We start from the raw sequence: 20,147 nt of genomic DNA, 5'->3' as shown, positions 1-20,147 counted from the left end.
AAAAAAAAAAAAAAAAAAAAAAAAAACCAATGAATAGACTCGGTCATAAGAGAAATAATCTTACAAAATAATACCCTACTATAGATCATTCAAGTATCCCCCGAAGTAGACATAACCCCTCTATTATCATAAGTAAAAACGGAGTAGCTATCGCAGCCATCCTACCTATCAACTGCCCCGCCATACTACCCGGACAACTTTTTTCTCCTCCGCAACAACCACCACCACAACCACCACATCAATCGCAACACCTCAAGACCTCTTCCATAACCTACGGAAAGAAACTAATCCTACCTACCGTACTCCACCAACTCAAATTTAACTCAACTACTATGTCGGAATACAAACCACCCGACCTCCCCTCGCCCTTCACACACACAGCCCCACCACCCACGCTCCTCACGCAAGGCGCCGAAGGCCACCTCTACAAAACGACCTACCTAACGCCGAACACATACGCCGCGCTGAAAGTGCGCCCCTCGAAACCCTACCGCCACCCGATCCTCGACCGCCGACTTACCCGCCAACGCATTCTCCAGGAGGCGCGATGCCTCGCGAAGCTAGTGCGCGAAGGGGCCAGCGTGCCGGCCGTGCTAGCGCTAGACTGGGAAGGTGAAGGGTCGGGGGCGAACGGGACCGGCGGGGCGTGGTTGATGATGGAGTGGGTGGAGGGGTTAGTGATGCGGGTGGTGTTTGAGAAATGGGAGGCGTGGATGAAGAACGAAGGGGTTCTGGAGGCCGCGCGGATCGAGGAAGAGAAGCGACGGGTGGGCGATCTGATGAGACGGATTGGGCGCGCCGTCGGGGGATTGCATAAAGCGGCAGTGAATCATGGGGATCTAACGACGAGTAATTTGATGCTGAGGCCGATGACGAAGGGATCGGGGTCCGAGTCGCAGATCGATGATGATGGGTATCCGTCTATGGATGGGGAGGTGGTGATTATTGATTTCGGACTAGCGAGTCAGAGTGTCCAGCCGGAGGATCGGGCCGTGGATTTGTACGTGCTGGAGAGGGCGTTTGCGAGCACGCATCCGCGGACAGAGCCATTCTTCGAGGAGGTGCTGGTGGGATATGCGGAGAGCTACAAGGGGGCTGGAGCGACGCTGAAGAGGCTGGAAGAGGTGCGTTTGAGAGGTCGCAAGAGGACTATGATCGGATGAGAGAACTTTCTATTATGACGATATCTCCATTATCTATTGCATATCTGTTGAATCGGGGACACCAACTCATGCATTCATCATTCATCATAAAGACAAGAAACGCCACGCTTTTTTCAAATGCACGAAAATATATACTGTGAGTGAGAGCCGTAGAAGAATAAGAAAGCAGGCAAGAGACCGGGGAAATGAGGCTGAGCAGAGGCGATCATGCACGATCTTTCACACAACTTCCGACATCCGCAAGTGCAAAGTATCCCTTGTTTTCAACCACTCCACGGTCCTTGACCACAGCCGTGTACTTGACCACCCACTGCGGCTCGACATCGCCCTGGATGCCATCCTCGGCGTTAGGGGCGGACGCAAGAATCCCGGCGCCCTTTTCACCAGGACCGAGGAGATCGCGAGTGGTACCGCTAGGCAGAATATCCATGCAATCATTGTGGGTGAGGAGTTGAATGTTCTCCTGCTTGGCGTAGAGGATCAAAGACTTCGGCACAACGCAGCAGTCCTTCAGATTGATCTGGTCGACCGAGGGCTTGACCTTCGTATGAGGCAGAAATCGAGCCAGTCTCTCACTTCCGAATTCGGCGACACCCAGCTGAGAAATCAGGCCCTTCTCTTGGAGGCCTTCCAGGGTCCTCCATGTCTGGATCATACTGTCAAAATCATCTGGCTCCTCGCTGCCGTTGTCGGAAGACATCTCGTCGTCGCTGTCGTCCTCCGCATCAAAGAGAATCCCAGGGAAGGATACGATCAACAAGTCGATAGAGTCGGCATGGAGCTCCTTCAATACTAAATCGATTGCCTCCCGGGTATGGGCGCATCGTCGGGATGCCGGAATCCCCGGCAGGTAGAACAGTTTCACCGTAATGTCATACTGGGATCGTTCTTCAGCGAGACCACGCTGCGAGAAATCGATGGCGGGGATGTAGAGCGCGTTATCGGCTATTTTCGTCCAGGAAAGATACTGCTGAACCTTTGGTACCCCGCCCGTCGCGGCGTCGGCGGAGGTCGAAGAAAGGTGTTGCGCCGTCTGAAAATTCGATCGCAGAGAGTTGATCAGTTCGACATTGGATTTGGCAGTGGCTGGCTGTCGGACAATGGTCGAACCACTTGTCATAAGATTACTGTAGAGAAAACTTCATGTTAGTTTGGTCAATCGGTGAGACGAGGGCGATCGCTGAAAAAGAGGGGCGCTTCATTGGCCGTCGCAGAGGATGCGATGGAACCTGACTTACGAGGTGGAGAGAATCAATTTCATGGTCGCTGGTGGCAAATAGATAAAGAGTGATGGAACAGCAATACTGAAATTTTCTGCAGACGATCTGTCCCCGTGGGTTGGTAGAGGGAGCGATAAACTGATGGTCAGAGAAGTGTCTGGAGGAGAATTGCTAAGCAGCCCCGCGGTTCGACTGTTTTCGGCCGCTCAGCCCGCCCGATAACGATGGAAGAATTCGATAAGGGTCCAGTTCTCTCAATTCTTTGTATACTCTAAACTTGAAGCTATATATTCTGTATCACACTTGAAAATGCATTCTACGCTCAATCATAATCAACCGTGGGATCCCAGTCTGTGGGATCATACTCGCCCGTGTTGAGCAACTGCACATCCTCCTCGGACAACTCGAAATCAAACACTTCGGCATTCTCCTGGATGCGACCGGGGGTGGCGGATTTAGGAAGGGGAACAAAGCCCTGTCAGATCCCAATTAGCGCAGTGTTCATGTCCAGGCAAGTATGGATCACGAATCTTACCTTCTGCAAACTCCAGCGGATCATGACCTGAGCGGGAGACTTGTTGTACTTCTTCCCGATCGTCTTCAACACCGGTTCGTCGAGGCGATATGCATGCGCCAGGGGAGAGTACGCTTCCACCACAATGTTGCGCTTCTTCAACCACTCGGTGATGTTAGTCCGATCGAGCCACGGGTGCAACTCATACTGTCCGACATCGATAGTGCTGCCCCCGCCTTCTTTGATGTACTGCTCCAGCTCCTCCAGATGATGGATCCCGTAGTTCGAAACCCCGATCGATTTGATCTTTCCTGCCTCTTGGGCCTCGACTAATGCACGCCACGAGCCAAGACGGGCTTGCTTTCCGCCGTAGGGAGCGTGAATCAGAATTCTAACGATCAGCATTAGCGCGGTACGCAGTACAACTGTACAACTCATCGATAGCGAGAGGAGAGGGGGTTTGATGCGGGGTAGCATTCGGCCGACATACAGGTCGAAATAATCCAGCTCGGCCTCTTTCAGACTGCTTTTGATGGCTCGTTTGGTGCGATCGTAGCCCATCGATTCAGGTGGGATCTTGGTTGTAAAGAAGAGCTGAGAGCGGTCGATTCCAGATTTCTGGATGGCGCGACCGCATGGGCGCTCGTTGCCATACATAATTGCGGAGTCCACCTGTTCATGGTGAGTATCTTCGCATGATCTTATAGAGTGTTGACCACGTACATGGCGATAACCGATTCTGAAGGCTTCCAGAGTGCTCCGCTCAGTTTTCGAAGAAGGACTGAAGAGGATCAGTGAGGAACACATCGAATCTTCAAGGGAAATGCACAAACATCATATAGACCTGTTTAGATTATCAGCGTTGTTTCCCCGCTCATAGCATCAAATTGACCTACTCCGTATCCAAGGATCGGGATTTCATGACCCGAGTTCATGCGGTACGTGGACCGTAGACCTTGAAGGGCTGCCATCTTGGTACTTGAGGAACTGAATAGGTTGTTGCAAAGAGTATGAGTAAAGAGAAGAAATCAAAATATGAGATGGGCGGATTGTGATGGCGATGAGATCATCGGCGGGTCCGGCTGCAGTGCTGCAGTGATCTCATTTCAGCCATCGACACCACCGGTGTCGAGATGTACTATGAAACTGTCTCATTCAAGGCTCAGACACCTGCATCAAAAATATGAATTTGATTTGAAGAATACAGTTGAGGATTTTTTTTGGTTTTGGTAACTTTACAAGCATGCCCTCATTTGCATTTAGCGGCCTGAGGCAGCTCGGGAATTATATGAACATTGGACATGCCTGATCCGATCACTTCTTTGTTGGCCGCTATAGAAAAGGTTATAAATTATAACCCATCGGATGTTTCTTCTTCTTTGCAAGTAATAATTAGAGCTGGATGCTCCTTTACCCTTCAAATTTTCATATCCGCAACGGCGAGATAAGATGCGGTTCCTGAATATACATGATTGCAGACCCACATACCACACTCAGTGTCAGTATGACATTCATTCTCGACTTTGAACTTTCGCTTTTGTAACTCAAAGTACGAGAGTAACTACCATGGGATTGATAATGAACCAGAGGAATGCATATAACTCGGCATAGAAATAAACCACCTCAGCACTCCAAACAGATCCAACCATTACTTGTTGGGGAACTTATTCACTGAACAGTAGCTCACCAGTGAAGTTATCTGGAGGGAATCAAGACCAAATTTTAAGATTCGGATCATAGGCAACTACTGTGGCTTTTCAGCGAAGAAAATACCCAAGAGAAAGTGACTTTTTCATCCACCCAGAATCCAGCAAGACAAACACACTCCCTCGTTTGTTCCCAACCATCCCTCACTCAAGACCTCTCACTCAAGACTTCCCATCTCTCGTTCAACCCCTCATATTCCTTATTTCTCCCCCTTATCATCATCCATCTTTTTACCTGTCCTCGCCCTGCCAAGATGTCCCAAGAGGACACCCAGCCCGACAATTTACTTCAAGAATTTGACCCCAACGGAGATGTCATTTTCGTCGTGGGAGAAGGCATGTTGGAAAAAGAGAGAAAATTCCTCGTCTCCTCCAGAGTACTGAGTCTTGCATCACCAGTCTTTGCGAAGCTATTCTCAGAAAGCTTCTCAGAAGGCATCGAACTCAAAAAAGGCACATGCCCCGAGCTCTCACTTCCAGAAGACGACCCCCAAGCTATGGAAACCATATTTCGAATCGCCCACTTCCTGAAACCAGAAGAAGTCGCACCCCCGATGACAGAATTCCCCGCTAAGGTTGCTGTTCATGCCAATAAGTACGACTGCATGAAGGTTGTGGCAGCGTGGTTGACAAAACATTTGTACCACCCCCGACTGAGACGACGCCAAGATGATCTGGACGCAATCAATTTCGGCCATATGCTCCTATCCGCCTTTCTTCTTCAAGACCCAGAGACTTTCCACGCCTTATCAGCTCTAGCTCAAAAGTCAATGACTCCAGGAAATCTTGAGGCATGGGAGTACTCCGGCATGCTTCAGCCAGGCCTATTTCCGCAAGAAATTTCAGGTAGGTTCCCTTAGTTGTTGACCCCCCCCTTATAAGGCCTTCATTAATTACCTGCTAGTCCATCTGAGGGTGAATATAGAAATGATGTTGGACAAGATCTTCGAAATGCTCCAGGCCGTGGAAGAAAGACTTGAACAGAACAAACACATCCATCTCATGGAAGGGGTAGTCTGTACGGACTGTGAAAGGACACACCCTTCCAACGCCAAAAGATGTCGCTCCTGTCCAAATTCCATAATGCATGAAAAGTATTGCGATAGCAGTCTAAGAGTGTCATTGTATGTTTCGGGATTGAGACGAGCGGGCCTACGACACCCCACTCCACGAAAGCTTAGAGCTAACACTGGGTTTCAACTCTCTGATAAGATTGGTTTGATGCATCTACAGCACAGATGTATGGCTGGACCGGGCTGTCCGCTCAATCTGGAGTTGAATAATTGCATTACGGATTGTGAAAAAATCATGCGCGACGCTGAGGGTCTATGGCTGCAGGACCTTTCATTGACTACCTGAATTTCATGCAAGGATCTAATACAATGCGTCCTCGAAATTCTGTTTCAGAATTGATATACCTTATTACAGCACAAATTTATGTTCTTATAGCAAGGATATGTTTTTTTACGCCCCATGCCTGACTTATCATTATTCCGCGGTCGAAATCCCTATGTTGTCCATCTTTCGGGTTCTTGTCATTGTTTTTCCTCACTGAAATGGCCTTATTATCAAAGCAGGGGTACTATATTCTAGCAACCCCATCCTGTATCGAGCAAATTGAACTCAAAACTTTCCAGATCCAATTCCGTTTCAGAATCCCCTAGATGATAGACAACCACAAACCGAGACACAAGATCTCGATACCGCGACGATAAAACAACAAGCCAACAAACCCCGCCGAATCGGGGACCCAAAATAGGAAAACCCCCGGCCGATCAAAAAACCCAGACAATCCTGCATGAATCCACAAGCTCTCCAAGGCCTATCAAGCAACCACACCTTAACCAGACAGCCAAAGAATCAAGCATCAGCGATTGCCTCACTCTGCTCCCTGTGCCACCATCCCTGCTAATCCTCTTCAGGATCATACTAACTATCTTAGACCATGCAAATCAACCAACATATTACCCGGTTTGCATGATAGCTGAGTATCGGCTCGGCATTGAATATCGGATCGGACGAGGCTCAGCCGTAAGATATTGGAAGGGAAAATAGAGTTGCCACGTACCCTGTAGAGTGCGGGCTCGCAAGACCCCATGAACAAGGTTAGCGGTCCGAGGACAAGCTAAGACCTACGCTAAACTAGGTTCTAATTCAGCAGAAACACAGCCTTGTGGACTGCGGAGTTTGGGGTGGCTGATAGCAGTGGTAGATAGGTAGCTTAGTATCAACTGTTGGATTTCATAGCGAAAGCAAATAATCAATTCTTTTTCCTAATGTCAAACCCATATTAAAAATCCTGTATCGTACACAGTATGTAAAGAATAACTAGAGCAAGACGAATATCGTAGATGTAGCTATGTATGTAGCACAACGTAGTAACCATCCCATCCTCTTCCTAGCCAATGATTCCCGGTAACGGAAAACCAACAGCGAATACCCAGAAAAAATTGCACCAAATGCATCTTGATTGCGAGACCGAAGAAATCAGCAAAGGATTCTAGCCCGTGAGTCATGAGGCTCTGACTCCAAGGCTGAGGCTGAGGCACAGGCTGATGCATTCCTCCATGCTCCGTAGGCCTAACGGGGGCGAGGCTACCGGCCGCCGGTGGGTTGTCGATCCTGCAGATCCACAACCCAGGTTGCGATTCGCCAACAACCTTCTCAACGTCGTGTTGACTACCTGCAGGCTATGACTAGGCAGAACAGGCTACTCAGACATGTGAAGTCATACAGTATTCAGGCTGAGCGGGGGACTGATGTCTGGGAAGATGAAGGAATATAAGGAGCGATGGTTTCGCTGTTCAGGATGGAAATTAACTACCAAGCAATCAATCTATCTATCTATTCCAGGACTCTGCGAATTTAATTATTCGCAGACATTTCATCCGGCAAAATTTTTCAATTTTTCAAAAGTTTTTCCTTTGAACGTTCCCCAACCATGACGCAGATTACTGGGGAAGTGATCAAGAAGGAGGAGGGCGTGAATCCCCCTGAGAATGAGACGAAGAAGAACGAACAATCCGGTGAGTACAGCTGACAACACACTTCCTCAGACCAAGCAAGCTAACATTCCCCGACCAGAGGATAAGAAGGAAGAGAAGAAGGAATACGCCCCCGTCGGCACCATCTGCGACGTGCAAAACCTCTACCAGACCAAACCCGACGAGAACGAGTGCACGTCATGGTCGAAGGAAATCCCCGACGACCTACCCGTGGCCGTCGAAGACGCCGAATCGGCCCAGTTCGCGCTAATTCTCCGAAAGACCAAATGCTACGACGGACTGAAGAGTCTCTCGATTCACTCGGTTGTGGTGCAGAGCGAGCCCCTGAAGAAATTCCTGGGCAAGGTGCTGGACGGATACCCCGGTGTGACGTTGACGTTGGATCGAGTGGAATTCGTCAAGCCCTTCGCTCCCCTCGTCCACCGATGGGAGGGCTTCAGCAAGGCGTGTGAGGAGGAGGAGGATGAGACGACGAAGAAACACGCGGATCTGTTCTACGGGATCCTCGAGGAGGAGCTGCGGGATGTCATCGCACGAAAGCAGGACCACATTAAGCACGGAGTCATCACGTTCAACCTCCTCTGGACGATCTTCGAGCCTGAGGATGTGGTTATCACCTCCCTTGGCGGCCACCAGAGCGGATGTCGATTTGTCAGTGGGGAGGTAGACTGCGAGGAGGGGTCTTATGAGGCGAACGTGAAATACGTCGAGTTTGACGGCGAGGATTTCGGATGGAAGGAAGACACCGAATCGATCCGCTTCTTTACGGGGACAGCCCCCATAACCTCCTTGGACATGTACCCTCTGCGATACCACCCTGAGAAGGCGACGATCCGGGAGTCATTGGTGGCTCGCGGAAAGAGGTGGGAGCAGCACAAGGGGTACCACTACAAGAACTACGAGGGACCAGCAGTCTCGGTCGGTAGAGATGATGAGGAGGAGACCAAATACCATGTCAAAAGCCGCATCATCATCGATGCCGAAGGATTCAACATTTTCCACCCCACCGAGACCGTCAGAGTTGATGAAACGATCCACGGTGATCTCTCCGACGACCAGCTACTAGTCACAACACCCGCGGTACACGGATACTCCCTCAAGGATAAGGAGTGGCTCCGACTATACCTCGACTCGACCTCCGACATCAAATGGGACTCCAACGCCTTCGAATCCCTAGTTCTCCCCTCGGAGCAAGCCAACTTGAAAGACCTGGTCCTTGCCTTTGCCAAAGCCCAGTCCAAACAGCTCGACAACTTCGACGACGTGGTGCAGGGCAAAGGCCGAGGAATCGTTATGCAGCTCAGCGGCCCTCCCGGAGTCGGTAAGACGCTGACAGCCGAGAGCGTGGCCGAAGTGATGCAAGTGCCTTTGTACGTGATGAGCGCCGGAGAGCTCGGTTCCAGCGCGGACACGGTCGAGCGACGTCTGAAGAACATCCTCCGCATGATCCCCAAATGGGGCGCCGTGCTTCTTCTCGACGAGGCGGACGTGTTCATGGAAGAGCGTAACGCCACGGACCTGCAGCGGAACGAGCTGGTTTCGATTTTCCTGCGTATGCTGGAGTACTATGAGGGAATTCTCTTCCTGACCACGAACCGGGCCGAACGCATCGATCCTGCCTTCGAGTCCCGGATCCACGTCTCGTTAGTATACAAGGAACTCGACCAGGCGTCGAGACGGCACATCTGGACGCAGTTCCTGGGTCGCAACACGTCGGCATTCACGGATGAGCAGTTGGACAGCATCTCAGAGATTGAGCTCAACGGTCGACAGATCAAGAATGCACTGAAGACGGCGAACCTTCTGGCTTGGGTGCAGGGATCGGATGTCAAGTATAACCATGTGAAAACGGTTCTGGACCTTCGGTCAATCTCCAAGCCTAAGCTAGATGGTTGAGCGATTAGAGTGGAAGAGACCTGTTATGAAATGATTTAATCTTAGCTCGTTCGTCATATAATATATCCTTATTGAGCGTTAAACCACAACTTCTATTGTAGACCGTTCTTTTCCAAAATTTGAGTTGATTGTCTAGACATAATAAATTCAAATCACTTAGCAAAGGAATTTCTGGCTCAGGGTGATCGAAAAAGCAGCCCTTCGAAAATTTCAGTCTCTGAATCACCGTTCTTCGATGGTAGATGTCAACTTGGTTGTGTTTGGAGAAAGGTCTTCCATCGTTGCATGCATAGAACGGTCATGGAAGGGTAGGCAAACGGCAAAATAACGTCAGCTTGCACCTCGGACATCTCAGAACCTACATTTTCGTGGATGAACACGAAGAAAAAAGCCAAATGACAAGAGTAAGCCCCGACGGGGCGAGGCAACTACACATACTAAAGACAGTAAATGCTGCTTTCAACCCGTGGATTGGAATGGAATAGAATCGAGCAAAATATATACAGGAGAATAAGTGAACAGAGAATCAGGAGGCCAAAAAAAAGCTCTATGACACCAGAAAGATGCGAATAAAAAAGCAGGGAGGAAAAAAAGCAAAACTTGACAACTCGTGAGAGTTATATCAATGTAGAAGAACTTGTGGTATATTCCCACAACTCCCGACAAAACAAGGGCAAAATCCGCGTGAACAACATTAAAAATGATATATAGCTGAAACCAACTGAGAAACTAATTGAGTTGAACGTAGTTTGCTACATGAATATTAGTATTTGCAAAAAGACGGCTGTGGTTTGGAATAAGAAGCCTACCTGGAAACTGCCCCTCGCGGCCGTCAACACGGCCACTCCACCATTCGTGTTGGTTGTCCGTCCTTTGGACGATTTCAATGACATCACCCGCGGAGAAGCTGAGGTCCCCATGCGCCTGTGCTTCGTAGTCGTACAGGGCCGTGACTGTCTCGACTTGTGCGGCGAACCGAGCCGGCTTGGGCTTGGGAGGGGGAGGAGCGGGCTTTGACTTGGCGGCAGCGACAAAGCTGCTGCCGGAGCTAGCGGCGGAAGTGTAGGGGGGCGGAGGGTTATCGACACCAGCTTCGGGGTCCTTCTGCCGCGGAGCAAAGCGCTCCTTGTTTTCGTTCGCCATTTTGTCCTTGGGGTTGAATTTCGAGTTCTGTCGACCCAGGCCCTTGGTCTTGTAATGAACGATGGTGAGCTCCTCGGCGCGCTCCTTGACGTCGCCTCGCTTTTTTTCGAATGCCTCCTCAACATCCAGCGCGAGTTCGAAGTATCCAATGTTTATCCCTTGCATCTTATCGTGCAGCGTGTAGAAGACGTTCAGTTGCATGTAGTAGAAGGACTGGAAGAGCGGACGAATGAATTCGGCCTCGAGGGCGAACAGTTTGGGTAGCTCATCCTTCATCAAGTCATTGTAGTAGTTGAATTCCTGCGTGGCTTGCTCGACGTCGTTTTCCGCCTTGTAGAGCGCCTTCTCGTCCTTGAGTGATTTGTCCTTCTTTTCCTGGAGCTTTTTCAGGGAGTTGCGATGTCGGTCGTAGTCCAACTTCTTGTGATCTCGCTTGACTCCGACCTTCCGAATAACCTTAATCACCTCGAGCAATTGATCTGCCGGGCTGATGATCCGGCTTTCGATCATTTCTAATTCGGGCGCTAGTGACTCCTGAAGATCGCGAACAATGGCCTCGTATTCCTCGCAGGCCTGGATCCCTTCCGGATTGCCTTCGATCGTGTACGAGCTGGGGTCGGAAGCACGGCCGGAAATGGGTTTGTATAGTTCGGTCATGGCCTTGGAGAATTCGATCTGGTGGTTCAACATGCCTATAGAGAGTGGCGGGGTAAGGTTAGCCGACACCGCGTGCGCCTAGTCACAAACCGCAGACCGGATCATACCATTAATGGCGTCAAAATATTTCTTGGACTCATCGTGGAGTTTTTTTGTCTCTGTCTCAAGTTCCTGGAATCGGCGCTCGGCGTCACTGTAGACCATGTCCTTGGTGTTTTCGCCAATGTTAAAACGGGACTTTAAGGTCTGCGGCGCCCGAACCAGGCTCTTCTGAAAGCCCTTCAAACTCATCTTGAAGTCGTTGCGGGTGCCCGGAAGTTATGCGGAAGTAGTGGGGGTAGGCAACGACTTAGTAGGAAGCGCGCGGAAAGGGGAATTAGAGGTCTTAGAGGGGGAAAGAGGGCAAGGAAGGGAAATAATCAAGGAAACGAAGAGGCAAACGCGAGCGGAGGTGGGGGGAAGCGCTCTTTTGTTCGCTGCGATAGTGATTCGATCGGGGCCTGCCCAAGGGTTTTGAGGACCAACCGGTGACGGTTAGACTGCAGTTCGTCTTTGCTCGGCGTGGCTCAGCTATGACATAAGACGCCCTACGCCTGTGGCTGAGCGTGTTTTGGTTTGGTTGCCGGGAAGTAATGGATGTGTGGGGAGTGGAAACAATGGTAAACACCAGTAGTCCAGTACGTTGTTCGGTAAACAAGGGAATGAAAAATGTTACTTCCACTCTGTTTTCATTTACTTTATCGGTGAAATAGCAGAATTATATCTCCTGGAGTGACCTTGCAGTCGATGTGGCGTAAGGCAGGGCAAGTGCCCTCCCATGGACCGTCGTTAGGCACCAGAGTATCCAGCACTAGGCCAAGTAGTTAGTTCAATAGTCGCTGAGCATTTCCGTTGTTTCCTTGCTTTTCCTTCCCTTTCCTTTTCGCCTTGACTATGCTCGATCGGGTCAATCTGACTGGCGTTTCTTAGGCTGGCACTAGGCATTCAGCAGCCGGCGACACAGCCTATTTCCCCGTATTTATATTGGCCGAGATGGGGAGCATTCTGGACTGCATATTCGGATCGTGCAAGGGTATATAGTCTTGGTTATTTCGAGAAAGATCTGACGAGCCAGAGTGCTTGGAAATCATGAGCGCCCGATGCCGATCGGGAAATATATAGTACTCCGGACGGGGAACGCCGATGGAATCGATGAAAGCATGCGTGTCAGATTCAACCAAAGAGGTTCAAATTCACTATTGAAAACACAGCTCTATCCTAAGATTCAAATCCCTATGAAAGAAACATACTGACGCAGTGAATACGGAGGAAGTACAGAAAACCCCGAACTCCGATCGGACTTCTATCAGATAAATCCGATCGGGTTTAGCGGGCTCGGCAATGATGATATAACCGGATCCAAACTTTTTTCCCACTCGCCGCCCCGTCTTACCCTCCCTTCGCTGTCATCATCTGCTACCAACTGTCCCTATCATTTTTGTATGGTTCAGTTGCAGTGTCATCTTCACTATGTCTAGTGTGACCCCCGCTGCCTTGAGACAGGCATCCCGAGCCTACGCTTGTCGACTTTCGTTGACGCAGCATGGTTCCCTTTCCTCGACTTTCCCGCGGCGAGCGCTCGCCACTCCGTCCAGACGCACCTACGTCTCCGAGACCAAGGCTGGAAATGCCCAGGTCTCCGTCGAAACGGCCATCAAACAGGAACAGAAGGAGTTCGTGAAGCAGACGGGTATGCAGCCCCAGAAGGCCGAGCTTCCCGGCTCTGGAGTCTCCGGCGATGCTTCGATGAGCCCGACGGCCGGCATCCTGAAGCAGGCCACCGTCATGGATCAAGGAACGCGACCCATCTACCTCGATATGCAGGCTACGACACCCACGGACCCCCGTGTCCTGGATGCTATGCTTCCCTATCTCACCGGAATCTACGGCAATCCCCACTCGAGAACTCATGCGTACGGCTGGGAATCGGAGAAGGCGGTCGAGCAGGCGCGTGAGAACATCGCGAAGCTGATCGGTGCCGACCCGAAGGAGATTATCTTCACTAGCGGCGCGACCGAGAGTAACAACATGAGCATCAAGGGTGTGGCCAGATTCTTCGGTCGCTCCGGCAAGAAGAAGCACATCATCACCACCCAGACGGAGCACAAGTGTGTGCTGGACAGCTGCCGACATCTGCAGGATGAGGGATTCGACGTCACATATCTGCCTGTGCAGAGCAACGGATTGATTCGCATGGAGGACCTCGAAGCGGCCATCCGTCCCGACACGGCCCTGGTCAGTATCATGGCCGTCAACAACGAGATTGGTGTCATCCAGCCCATGGCCGACATCGGAAAGCTCTGCCGCTCCAAGAAGGTCTTCTTCCACACTGATGGTGCTCAGGCTGTGGGCAAGATCCCCTTGGATGTCAACAAGCTGAATGTGGATTTGATGTCCATCTCCAGCCACAAGATCTACGGCCCCAAGGGAATTGGTGCCTGTTACGTGCGTCGCAGACCTAGGGTCCGTCTCGAGCCCATCATCTCCGGAGGTGGCCAGGAGCGTGGTCTGCGTAGTGGCACCATCGCGCCTCACCTCGTGGTCGGCTTCGGCGAGGCCTGCCGACTCGCCATCCAGGATATGGAGGTAAGCTAATTTTCACATTTCTTTATTGTTTTGGTCCCATTTTTTTCGGCGATGATTAAACGCTTTAATACTTCTCAACTTTCTGAGGGTGTTTGGGGGTAGCTGCACGCTTGACGTGTTCCCATCACTATTGATGTACGTAGCAGGGGTAATGAGTCGATTGTTTTTGTCGGGACCATGTTTGATCAGTTGGAGTCGAAGACTGTGATCGCTAACGATTATTCGCAGTATGATAACAAGCACATCGAACGTCTGTCGAAGCGTCTGTCGGACGGTCTTTTGTCGATGGAGCACACCGCTCTTAACGGAGACCCCGAACACCACTACCCCGGTTGCGTCAACATTTCCTTTGCCTACATCGAGGGTGAATCTCTCCTGATGGCCCTGAAGGATATCGCTCTGTCGTCCGGCAGTGCCTGCACCTCCGCCTCTCTGGAGCCGAGTTACGTTCTTCGTGCGCTGGGCAGCAGCGACGAGAGTGCTCACAGCAGTATTCGATTCGGAATCGGTCGATTCACCACGGACGATGAGATTGACTACGTCCTCAAGGCGGTGCAAGCCCGCGTTCACTTCCTGCGCGAGCTGAGTCCCTTGTGGGAGTTGGTGCAAGAGGGTATTGACCTGAACACGATCGAATGGAGCCAGCACTAATTTCGTAACCTTCTTGACCGGCTTGGTATTGTTTTGTGGCTATATTTTGTAATTTCGAAAGACTGCCAAAAGTCGACGGCGCAGTCTATTCCATTGCGTTCTTTTACTTCGAGATATCTATCTACCACGGGATGGCGTTGGATGTGTAACAATAAGCGGACGAGTGCTTAAGTCTGTACAAAGAATGAGATTGAGCGTAGGAATAGATTGATTTATTTTTTTATTTGAGCATTCATTTGGATTTTATAGACAAGGTAAAGCAAATTGTAAATGCAGTGGGTGCACGTAGTATGTACAAGTCTCCTCAAGACCCTCAAATCCGGAGTACCCCATCCGTTCATGGCAGCCAAGGTTGATAAGATTAGAAGATAAAATCCGAAAGCGGTTAACCGTCCAAATAAGCTGACGGCAACTCCACGGCCCTTGCAACTCACCGCAGACCCGAACGGGGTGGCGTGGGTGCGAGCGAGAAGACCCTTTAGCTCGCCTCTCGCTCGCTTAAAGCCCCGAAATCGCACCCACGGCTCAGTCTGCCAGACTCCCGGTTCATTCTCTAGCACTCACGCTAGTTTGCCTCCCTGACCACCCCTTTCGCTCGCACCCAATGTTGCCGCTGGTGCAGTTGTCAAGATCAAGCTTGAGATCGTACTTGAAGTATGTAACGGCTTCTGGAACCTCCATCCATGGATTTGTATATCACATCGCCATAGATAACCTGGAAATGTTCTCCAGTCTCAACCCCCACCGTTATTTCCTGGCCATTGCCCGTCAGTCACCTTAGTCCAATGACAACCCTAGTCGCTGCCACCCAAATATGATGGCTTTTGCCATCTATTCCGTGCTCTATAGTCACTGGCTGGCCCACCGGTCCTTAGTCAACGGTTCTCCCTCCTGCGTGATTGACCACGACGATAACGGAGAATGCTGCCCCTGGTCGCAAAATCCCGGTTTTAACAGCAGTCGGATGACACCCAATATGCTACAAACTGCCTCCCCTGGCTGATTAATTCACTCTTTTACCCGGTTAATCTCCGTGGTTGCGCCGTATTCTGGGAAGGACTCCCTCTTCTCCTCGTGCCGGACAAACCGATTGTCGGTTTGATCGGCTGAGCGGTTTTCGCTCCCTCTTTTCCCTCCGTCTTCTTTGTCCTCGTTTCATGTCTCTTTCTCCTTTCGTTTTCACCGTCATCATTTTGAGTTCTGTCAACCTCGTTCATGAGCCGGAACATTCTCTCTTTATCCCTTGCATAAACTACATTTTCACGTCACTGCAACTCTGAGCCTCTATCTTCCGCATTGAGTGTCGTCAGATCAAAACCCTCGTGTCAAGATCCCTCAGAGAACTTGTTTGTCATACCCCGAAAACATCATAATCACGTTGCTATTCAACTTTACTCCGTCTGTCGTGTGGCTTATTGGAAAGATTTGATCCGATAGGCCCCTCTATCTCTTGTCACACGACCACCGCCAAGGGGATTGATTGCTTTGTGGCAGGCAGGAACATTCACTTCATCAGGCTGTGTACCTGTTGAGGACGGCTGAGGGCCAGGTATCGATCCCATTTAGACTCGGCTGTCGACGACATTGTCCTGAGCGGCGTACGATTTTGAACGACATCATCTTGCGGCACGTGAGGTGCTGAACATTATTTACGAGACGGTTTCGAACATCGTCGGTCTCGAGATCTTGGACATACACTGCATATTGAAATATTCTATTCAGTCACAATGCTTCCCCCAGTCCCAGATCTAGCCGACTATGGAATTTCGCCAAGTCATGGCTTTCTTCCGTCCGAGATCCCTCTGGATATCTTGCCAGACCCTTACTACCATAAGTGGGAATGGACGGTGTTGAACATGCAATCTCTGCTCCTGAGTAGGAGAATTCGTGAGGTGGTAGACCGCATGCCGATGCTGTCTACTGCTTATCTAGCCTCGGAGGGCGAGTGGAGAAGGGCGTATGTTGTGTTGGGCTTCATTCTGCACGGATATGTCTGGGGTGGCAACAAGCCTGCCGAGGTACGTGATTGGCTCAACCACTCAATTGAATGCACCCTTTTACTAATTGATCCCAGAAAATCCCACCTCAGCTCACAGTGCCCCTCTTCGAAGTATGCGAACACCTTGAACTCCCTCCCGTGGCAACATATGCCGGGGTATGTCTATGGAACTACAAGCCTATCTTCCCGGACGAGCCACTTGACGACCTCCACAACCTGGCTTGTGTTAATTCATTTACTGGTTCGTTGGATGAACAATGGTTCTACTTGATATCCGTGGCTATTGAGGCTCGCGGTGGTCCAGCCATCCCGGTGATGCTGCAAGCAATCTCCGCCGCCCGCGGTGGAAACACCGTGGTCGTGACCGAGTGCTTGCAAAGACTTGCGGAGATTATTGACGAGGTCGCCACCCTACTGGAACGAATGTACGAACACTGCGATCCTTACGTGTTCTACCACCGCATCCGGCCCTATCTCGCCGGGAGCAAGAACATGGCCGATGCCGGTCTTCCCAACGGTCTCTTGTACGACAACGGGACGGGCAAGATTGATTACCGCCAGTACGGCGGTGGAAGCAACGCACAGAGCTCTCTCATCCAATTCTTCGATATCGTCCTTGGAATCGAGCACCGTCCAACTGGAGAGGGTCGTCCAAAGAAGACGGAGGACGAGAAGGAGGGAGTCCCCGGCGCTCCTCGGCATGGATTCATTCAGGAAATGCGGTCCTACATGCCTGGACCGCACCGTCGGTTCCTGGAACATGTGAACGCCGTGGCCAACATCAGAGAGTATGTGGAAGATCGAGAGTCCGACAAGGCGCTGTGCATCGCGTATGACGGATGTCTCTCCATGTTGCGAACCCTCCGCGACAAGCACATCCAGATGGTCTCGCGATATATCATCATCCCATCGCGAGACTCGAAGCCACGAGCTCCGCGAGCGTCCAGCCCGCGACGACAAGCACCGGCTATGAACCTGGCCAACACCCGGAACGCCAACGGCAAACTCGACAACAAGAAACTCCGAGGCACGGGAGGAACCGCGCTCATCCCATTCTTGAAACAAGCTCGTGACGAAACGGGCGAGCCAGCCATTGACGCATGGGCGCGGCGTCTACTTAGCGATCGTCCGGCCGAGACCTTCGCCTCGCTCAGCAAAGTAGGCGAGAACCACGGCGGCAATCTAGAAGTGGTGGGACTATCGGGGACCTGGACGGCCGCCGACAGCGAAGGAGGCATATGCCATTGGTGATGGACATACGGTATACTGAGTACATCGACGATTTGTTCTGATATGATTTCACTGCTTTGATTTATTGGCTCATCGAATGCCTTGTTTCAGCGATATAGCACGCTATGATTTAAGACCCAGTTAGAGCGCACATTTAGCGCTAGAGCGCCACAATGGAAGATTCCACGATCTCTGTCCACTCGATTAAGTTCCAGTAAATGAAATATCCAAGTAAACCCGGATATCACGCGTGGCCATGACGCACTTGCCGTACGTCATGGCTCAGGGGCGGCTATCACATGAATGACGTCATGGGTTATTCACTCATGCATGAGGGGAATAGATATAAAGACCCCAACGACTTCAACTTCCCCGGACTCTCATCTATCAAACAATCTGATTATCTACAAGCAAGTCTACAAGCAAGAATCTACTTTATCTACTCTACATTTCCACAATCCACTTTCATCAAACCACCATCACCATGTCTTCTGAGAACCCTTCCACTCTCAAGTCCTACGTTGACTCTGCCACTGGCCTCGCCCAGCGCGCCGTGGGCACCGTGACCGGCAACTCCTCCACCAAGGTAAACATCCCCATCCCAATACACCCACCTCCATACTCTTTCACCCACCAAACAAAAACTAACCCAGCTCCCCACAGGCCGAAGGCGAAGACGCCCAAGCCCAAGCCGCCAAGGACCACGAAGCCAGCCACACGACTGCCAAACTGGGCCCTGTGACCGCAGACCCCAACACTGGCGCTACTGCGGTCGACGACCCTCAGCGCAACAACGGCACCTGGGACCAGACCATCGGCTCGGCCAAGGAGTCGCTCGGCAACCTGACCGGCTACGAGAGCCTTCGTCGCGAGGGCGTGGAGCAGAACTCGCGCGGCAAGGCCGCTGAAGCCGAGGGCCAGCTGAAGGACTGGGGTGAGGGCATGAAGGATCGTGCGACGGGCGGACTCGGCAAGGTCGCTGCTGTCGCGAAGGGCGATCGCGAGGAGGAGCGCAAGTGGGAAGAGATGCATGATCAGGGCAAGGTGCAGCAGAGAGGTGCGGAGGCTGATATCCAGAAGCGGGCTGCTTAAGTTCGCCTGGGGTTGAGTGATACCTGAGCCAGGATGGTTTAATTTTCTTTTCTGCACTCTCGGAGCTGAGCTTGGAGGGTTGACTTCTGTCTTCTGATGAGAATGATTTACGATTACTATGGCGTTGTATAATATCGATATCCAAATCGCCAAATCTGATACTTATTCCTTACTGGATCTTTTTTTCAAATTGTAGACGAATCGTAGGTTTCTGATCTACGGTGAACGGTATAGTAGTTGTCGACTCTTGCTGAATGGTGACAGCCAGGTACCGTCTGCTCGACATCGATTCAAAGCTAGTAACTCCGATTTTAGCAAGGTGTGACACAATTGTATCATTCAAAAATGACAGGTTCAAGTCTTATAACATTTCATTTCTTTTATTACCAAATCTCCTTTCAATATCTGATGCCGATTCCTTGACTTGCTCTTCTGAGTGATAGTTAATTATAGGTCTATCATAAGCCCATAATAATTACCCATATTGCAAGCGAAGGCGCTAGATGGAAACTGGAGTCCTTAAAAAAAAGGATTTATTAAGATGCTAATCAGACGTCACCGAGACATACTTTACATAGTCTTATGTTACCCGGAAGAACTTTATCAAGCGAGTAACTTCTGCCTTTGAACCATGTACGAGGAGGATCAGGTTGATCAGGTGAAGACTTGCGTAACAAGACAAAGTCTCCTCATGCGGACGTTGCTGCCTTTGATTCAATAAATGAAAGGGTGTTGAAGGTGCCAATAGATGAAAGAAAACTACTAGGAATACATCTAACGCCTGATTCAAATATCCAACAGGACTTCTCCTGAAAACGTAAAAGTTTATTTGGTCAGTATTCAAGAGCCCGAAGAGGATATTTCCATGAGATTGAACACTTCCTTCGTCCTTCGTAGAATAGAGCAACAGGCCCAAATAATCAGGTAGAGGAGAGCGACGCTAAAGAAACTTTTGAAGCAAGATGAATCTTATTGCCCAAGCATCAGACAAATATCAATCATAAACAGTGGAGAAAGCTATTGCATTCTGCCTTTATAATACTCGACTTTCACCTAATGGTTGTTATTTTGGTGGTTCGGGCTTAATACCCTGACTTATGGAATACAGTAGACCATCCTCAAATGGGACAATTCTTTATCATACTTATTTTTGGATCGAGCGAAGATATATTTGCGACTTTGGCCTCACAGAGCGCAATGCATGAAATCTAATATGGCTTAGATCTAAGTAATGGGGGAAACATCC

General features: G+C 50.4%; 8 protein-coding genes across 8 annotated transcripts; 6 read left to right on the top strand and 2 right to left on the bottom strand.

The window, feature by feature from the left end:
• Window positions 1-332: 332 nt before the first annotated feature.
• On the top strand, window positions 333-1,163 carry bud32 (serine/threonine protein kinase BUD32; the record flags this gene model as incomplete). The annotated part of the gene is made up of 1 exon (XM_053100694.1): window positions 333-1,163. The coding sequence occupies one exon, from the start codon at window positions 333-335 to the stop codon at window positions 1,161-1,163; it is 831 nt and encodes a 276-aa protein (XP_052955707.1).
• Window positions 1,164-1,368: 205 nt separating this feature from the next.
• On the bottom strand, window positions 1,369-3,868 carry KD926_007806 (uncharacterized protein; the record flags this gene model as incomplete). Its single annotated transcript, XM_053100693.1, has 7 exons — window positions 1,369-2,302; window positions 2,749-2,858; window positions 2,919-3,288; window positions 3,388-3,569; window positions 3,621-3,678; window positions 3,731-3,741; window positions 3,794-3,868. The coding sequence occupies 7 exons, from the start codon at window positions 3,866-3,868 to the stop codon at window positions 1,369-1,371; spliced, it is 1,740 nt and encodes a 579-aa protein (XP_052955706.1).
• A 989-nt stretch (window positions 3,869-4,857) lies between these two features.
• Window positions 4,858-5,463, top strand: KD926_007805 (BTB/POZ domain-containing protein; the record flags this gene model as incomplete). The annotated part of the gene is made up of 1 exon (XM_053100692.1): window positions 4,858-5,463. The coding sequence occupies one exon, from the start codon at window positions 4,858-4,860 to the stop codon at window positions 5,461-5,463; it is 606 nt and encodes a 201-aa protein (XP_052955705.1).
• Window positions 5,464-7,544: 2,081 nt separating this feature from the next.
• KD926_007804 (ATP-binding protein) lies at window positions 7,545-9,504 on the top strand (the record flags this gene model as incomplete). Its single annotated transcript, XM_053100691.1, has 2 exons — window positions 7,545-7,629; window positions 7,688-9,504. 2 exons carry the CDS (start codon window positions 7,545-7,547, stop codon window positions 9,502-9,504), a joined length of 1,902 nt encoding a protein of 633 aa, XP_052955704.1.
• A 729-nt stretch (window positions 9,505-10,233) lies between these two features.
• Window positions 10,234-11,595, bottom strand: KD926_007803 (amphiphysin; the record flags this gene model as incomplete). Its single annotated transcript, XM_053100690.1, has 3 exons — window positions 10,234-10,256; window positions 10,314-11,339; window positions 11,412-11,595. 3 exons carry the CDS (start codon window positions 11,593-11,595, stop codon window positions 10,234-10,236), a joined length of 1,233 nt encoding a protein of 410 aa, XP_052955703.1.
• Window positions 11,596-12,813: 1,218 nt separating this feature from the next.
• On the top strand, window positions 12,814-14,580 carry KD926_007802 (IscS subfamily cysteine desulfurase; the record flags this gene model as incomplete). The annotated part of the gene is made up of 2 exons (XM_053100689.1): window positions 12,814-13,929; window positions 14,158-14,580. 2 exons carry the CDS (start codon window positions 12,814-12,816, stop codon window positions 14,578-14,580), a joined length of 1,539 nt encoding a protein of 512 aa, XP_052955702.1.
• A 1,727-nt stretch (window positions 14,581-16,307) lies between these two features.
• Window positions 16,308-17,830, top strand: KD926_007801 (indoleamine 2,3-dioxygenase; the record flags this gene model as incomplete). The annotated part of the gene is made up of 2 exons (XM_053100688.1): window positions 16,308-16,598; window positions 16,655-17,830. 2 exons carry the CDS (start codon window positions 16,308-16,310, stop codon window positions 17,828-17,830), a joined length of 1,467 nt encoding a protein of 488 aa, XP_052955701.1.
• Window positions 17,831-18,293: 463 nt separating this feature from the next.
• KD926_007800 (putative mismatched base pair and cruciform DNA recognition protein) lies at window positions 18,294-18,901 on the top strand (the record flags this gene model as incomplete). The annotated part of the gene is made up of 2 exons (XM_053100686.1): window positions 18,294-18,395; window positions 18,473-18,901. The coding sequence occupies 2 exons, from the start codon at window positions 18,294-18,296 to the stop codon at window positions 18,899-18,901; spliced, it is 531 nt and encodes a 176-aa protein (XP_052955700.1).
• Between the last annotated feature and the right edge of the window lie 1,246 nt (window positions 18,902-20,147).

The sequence above is a fragment of the Aspergillus affinis genome (genome assembly GCF_023601865.1).
Source record: "Aspergillus affinis strain CMG 70 chromosome Unknown NODE_48_length_219146_cov_87_397053, whole genome shotgun sequence".
Classification (NCBI taxonomy): domain Eukaryota; kingdom Fungi; phylum Ascomycota; class Eurotiomycetes; order Eurotiales; family Aspergillaceae; genus Aspergillus; species Aspergillus affinis.
This window is presented reverse-complemented; position numbering and strand designations above follow the sequence as displayed.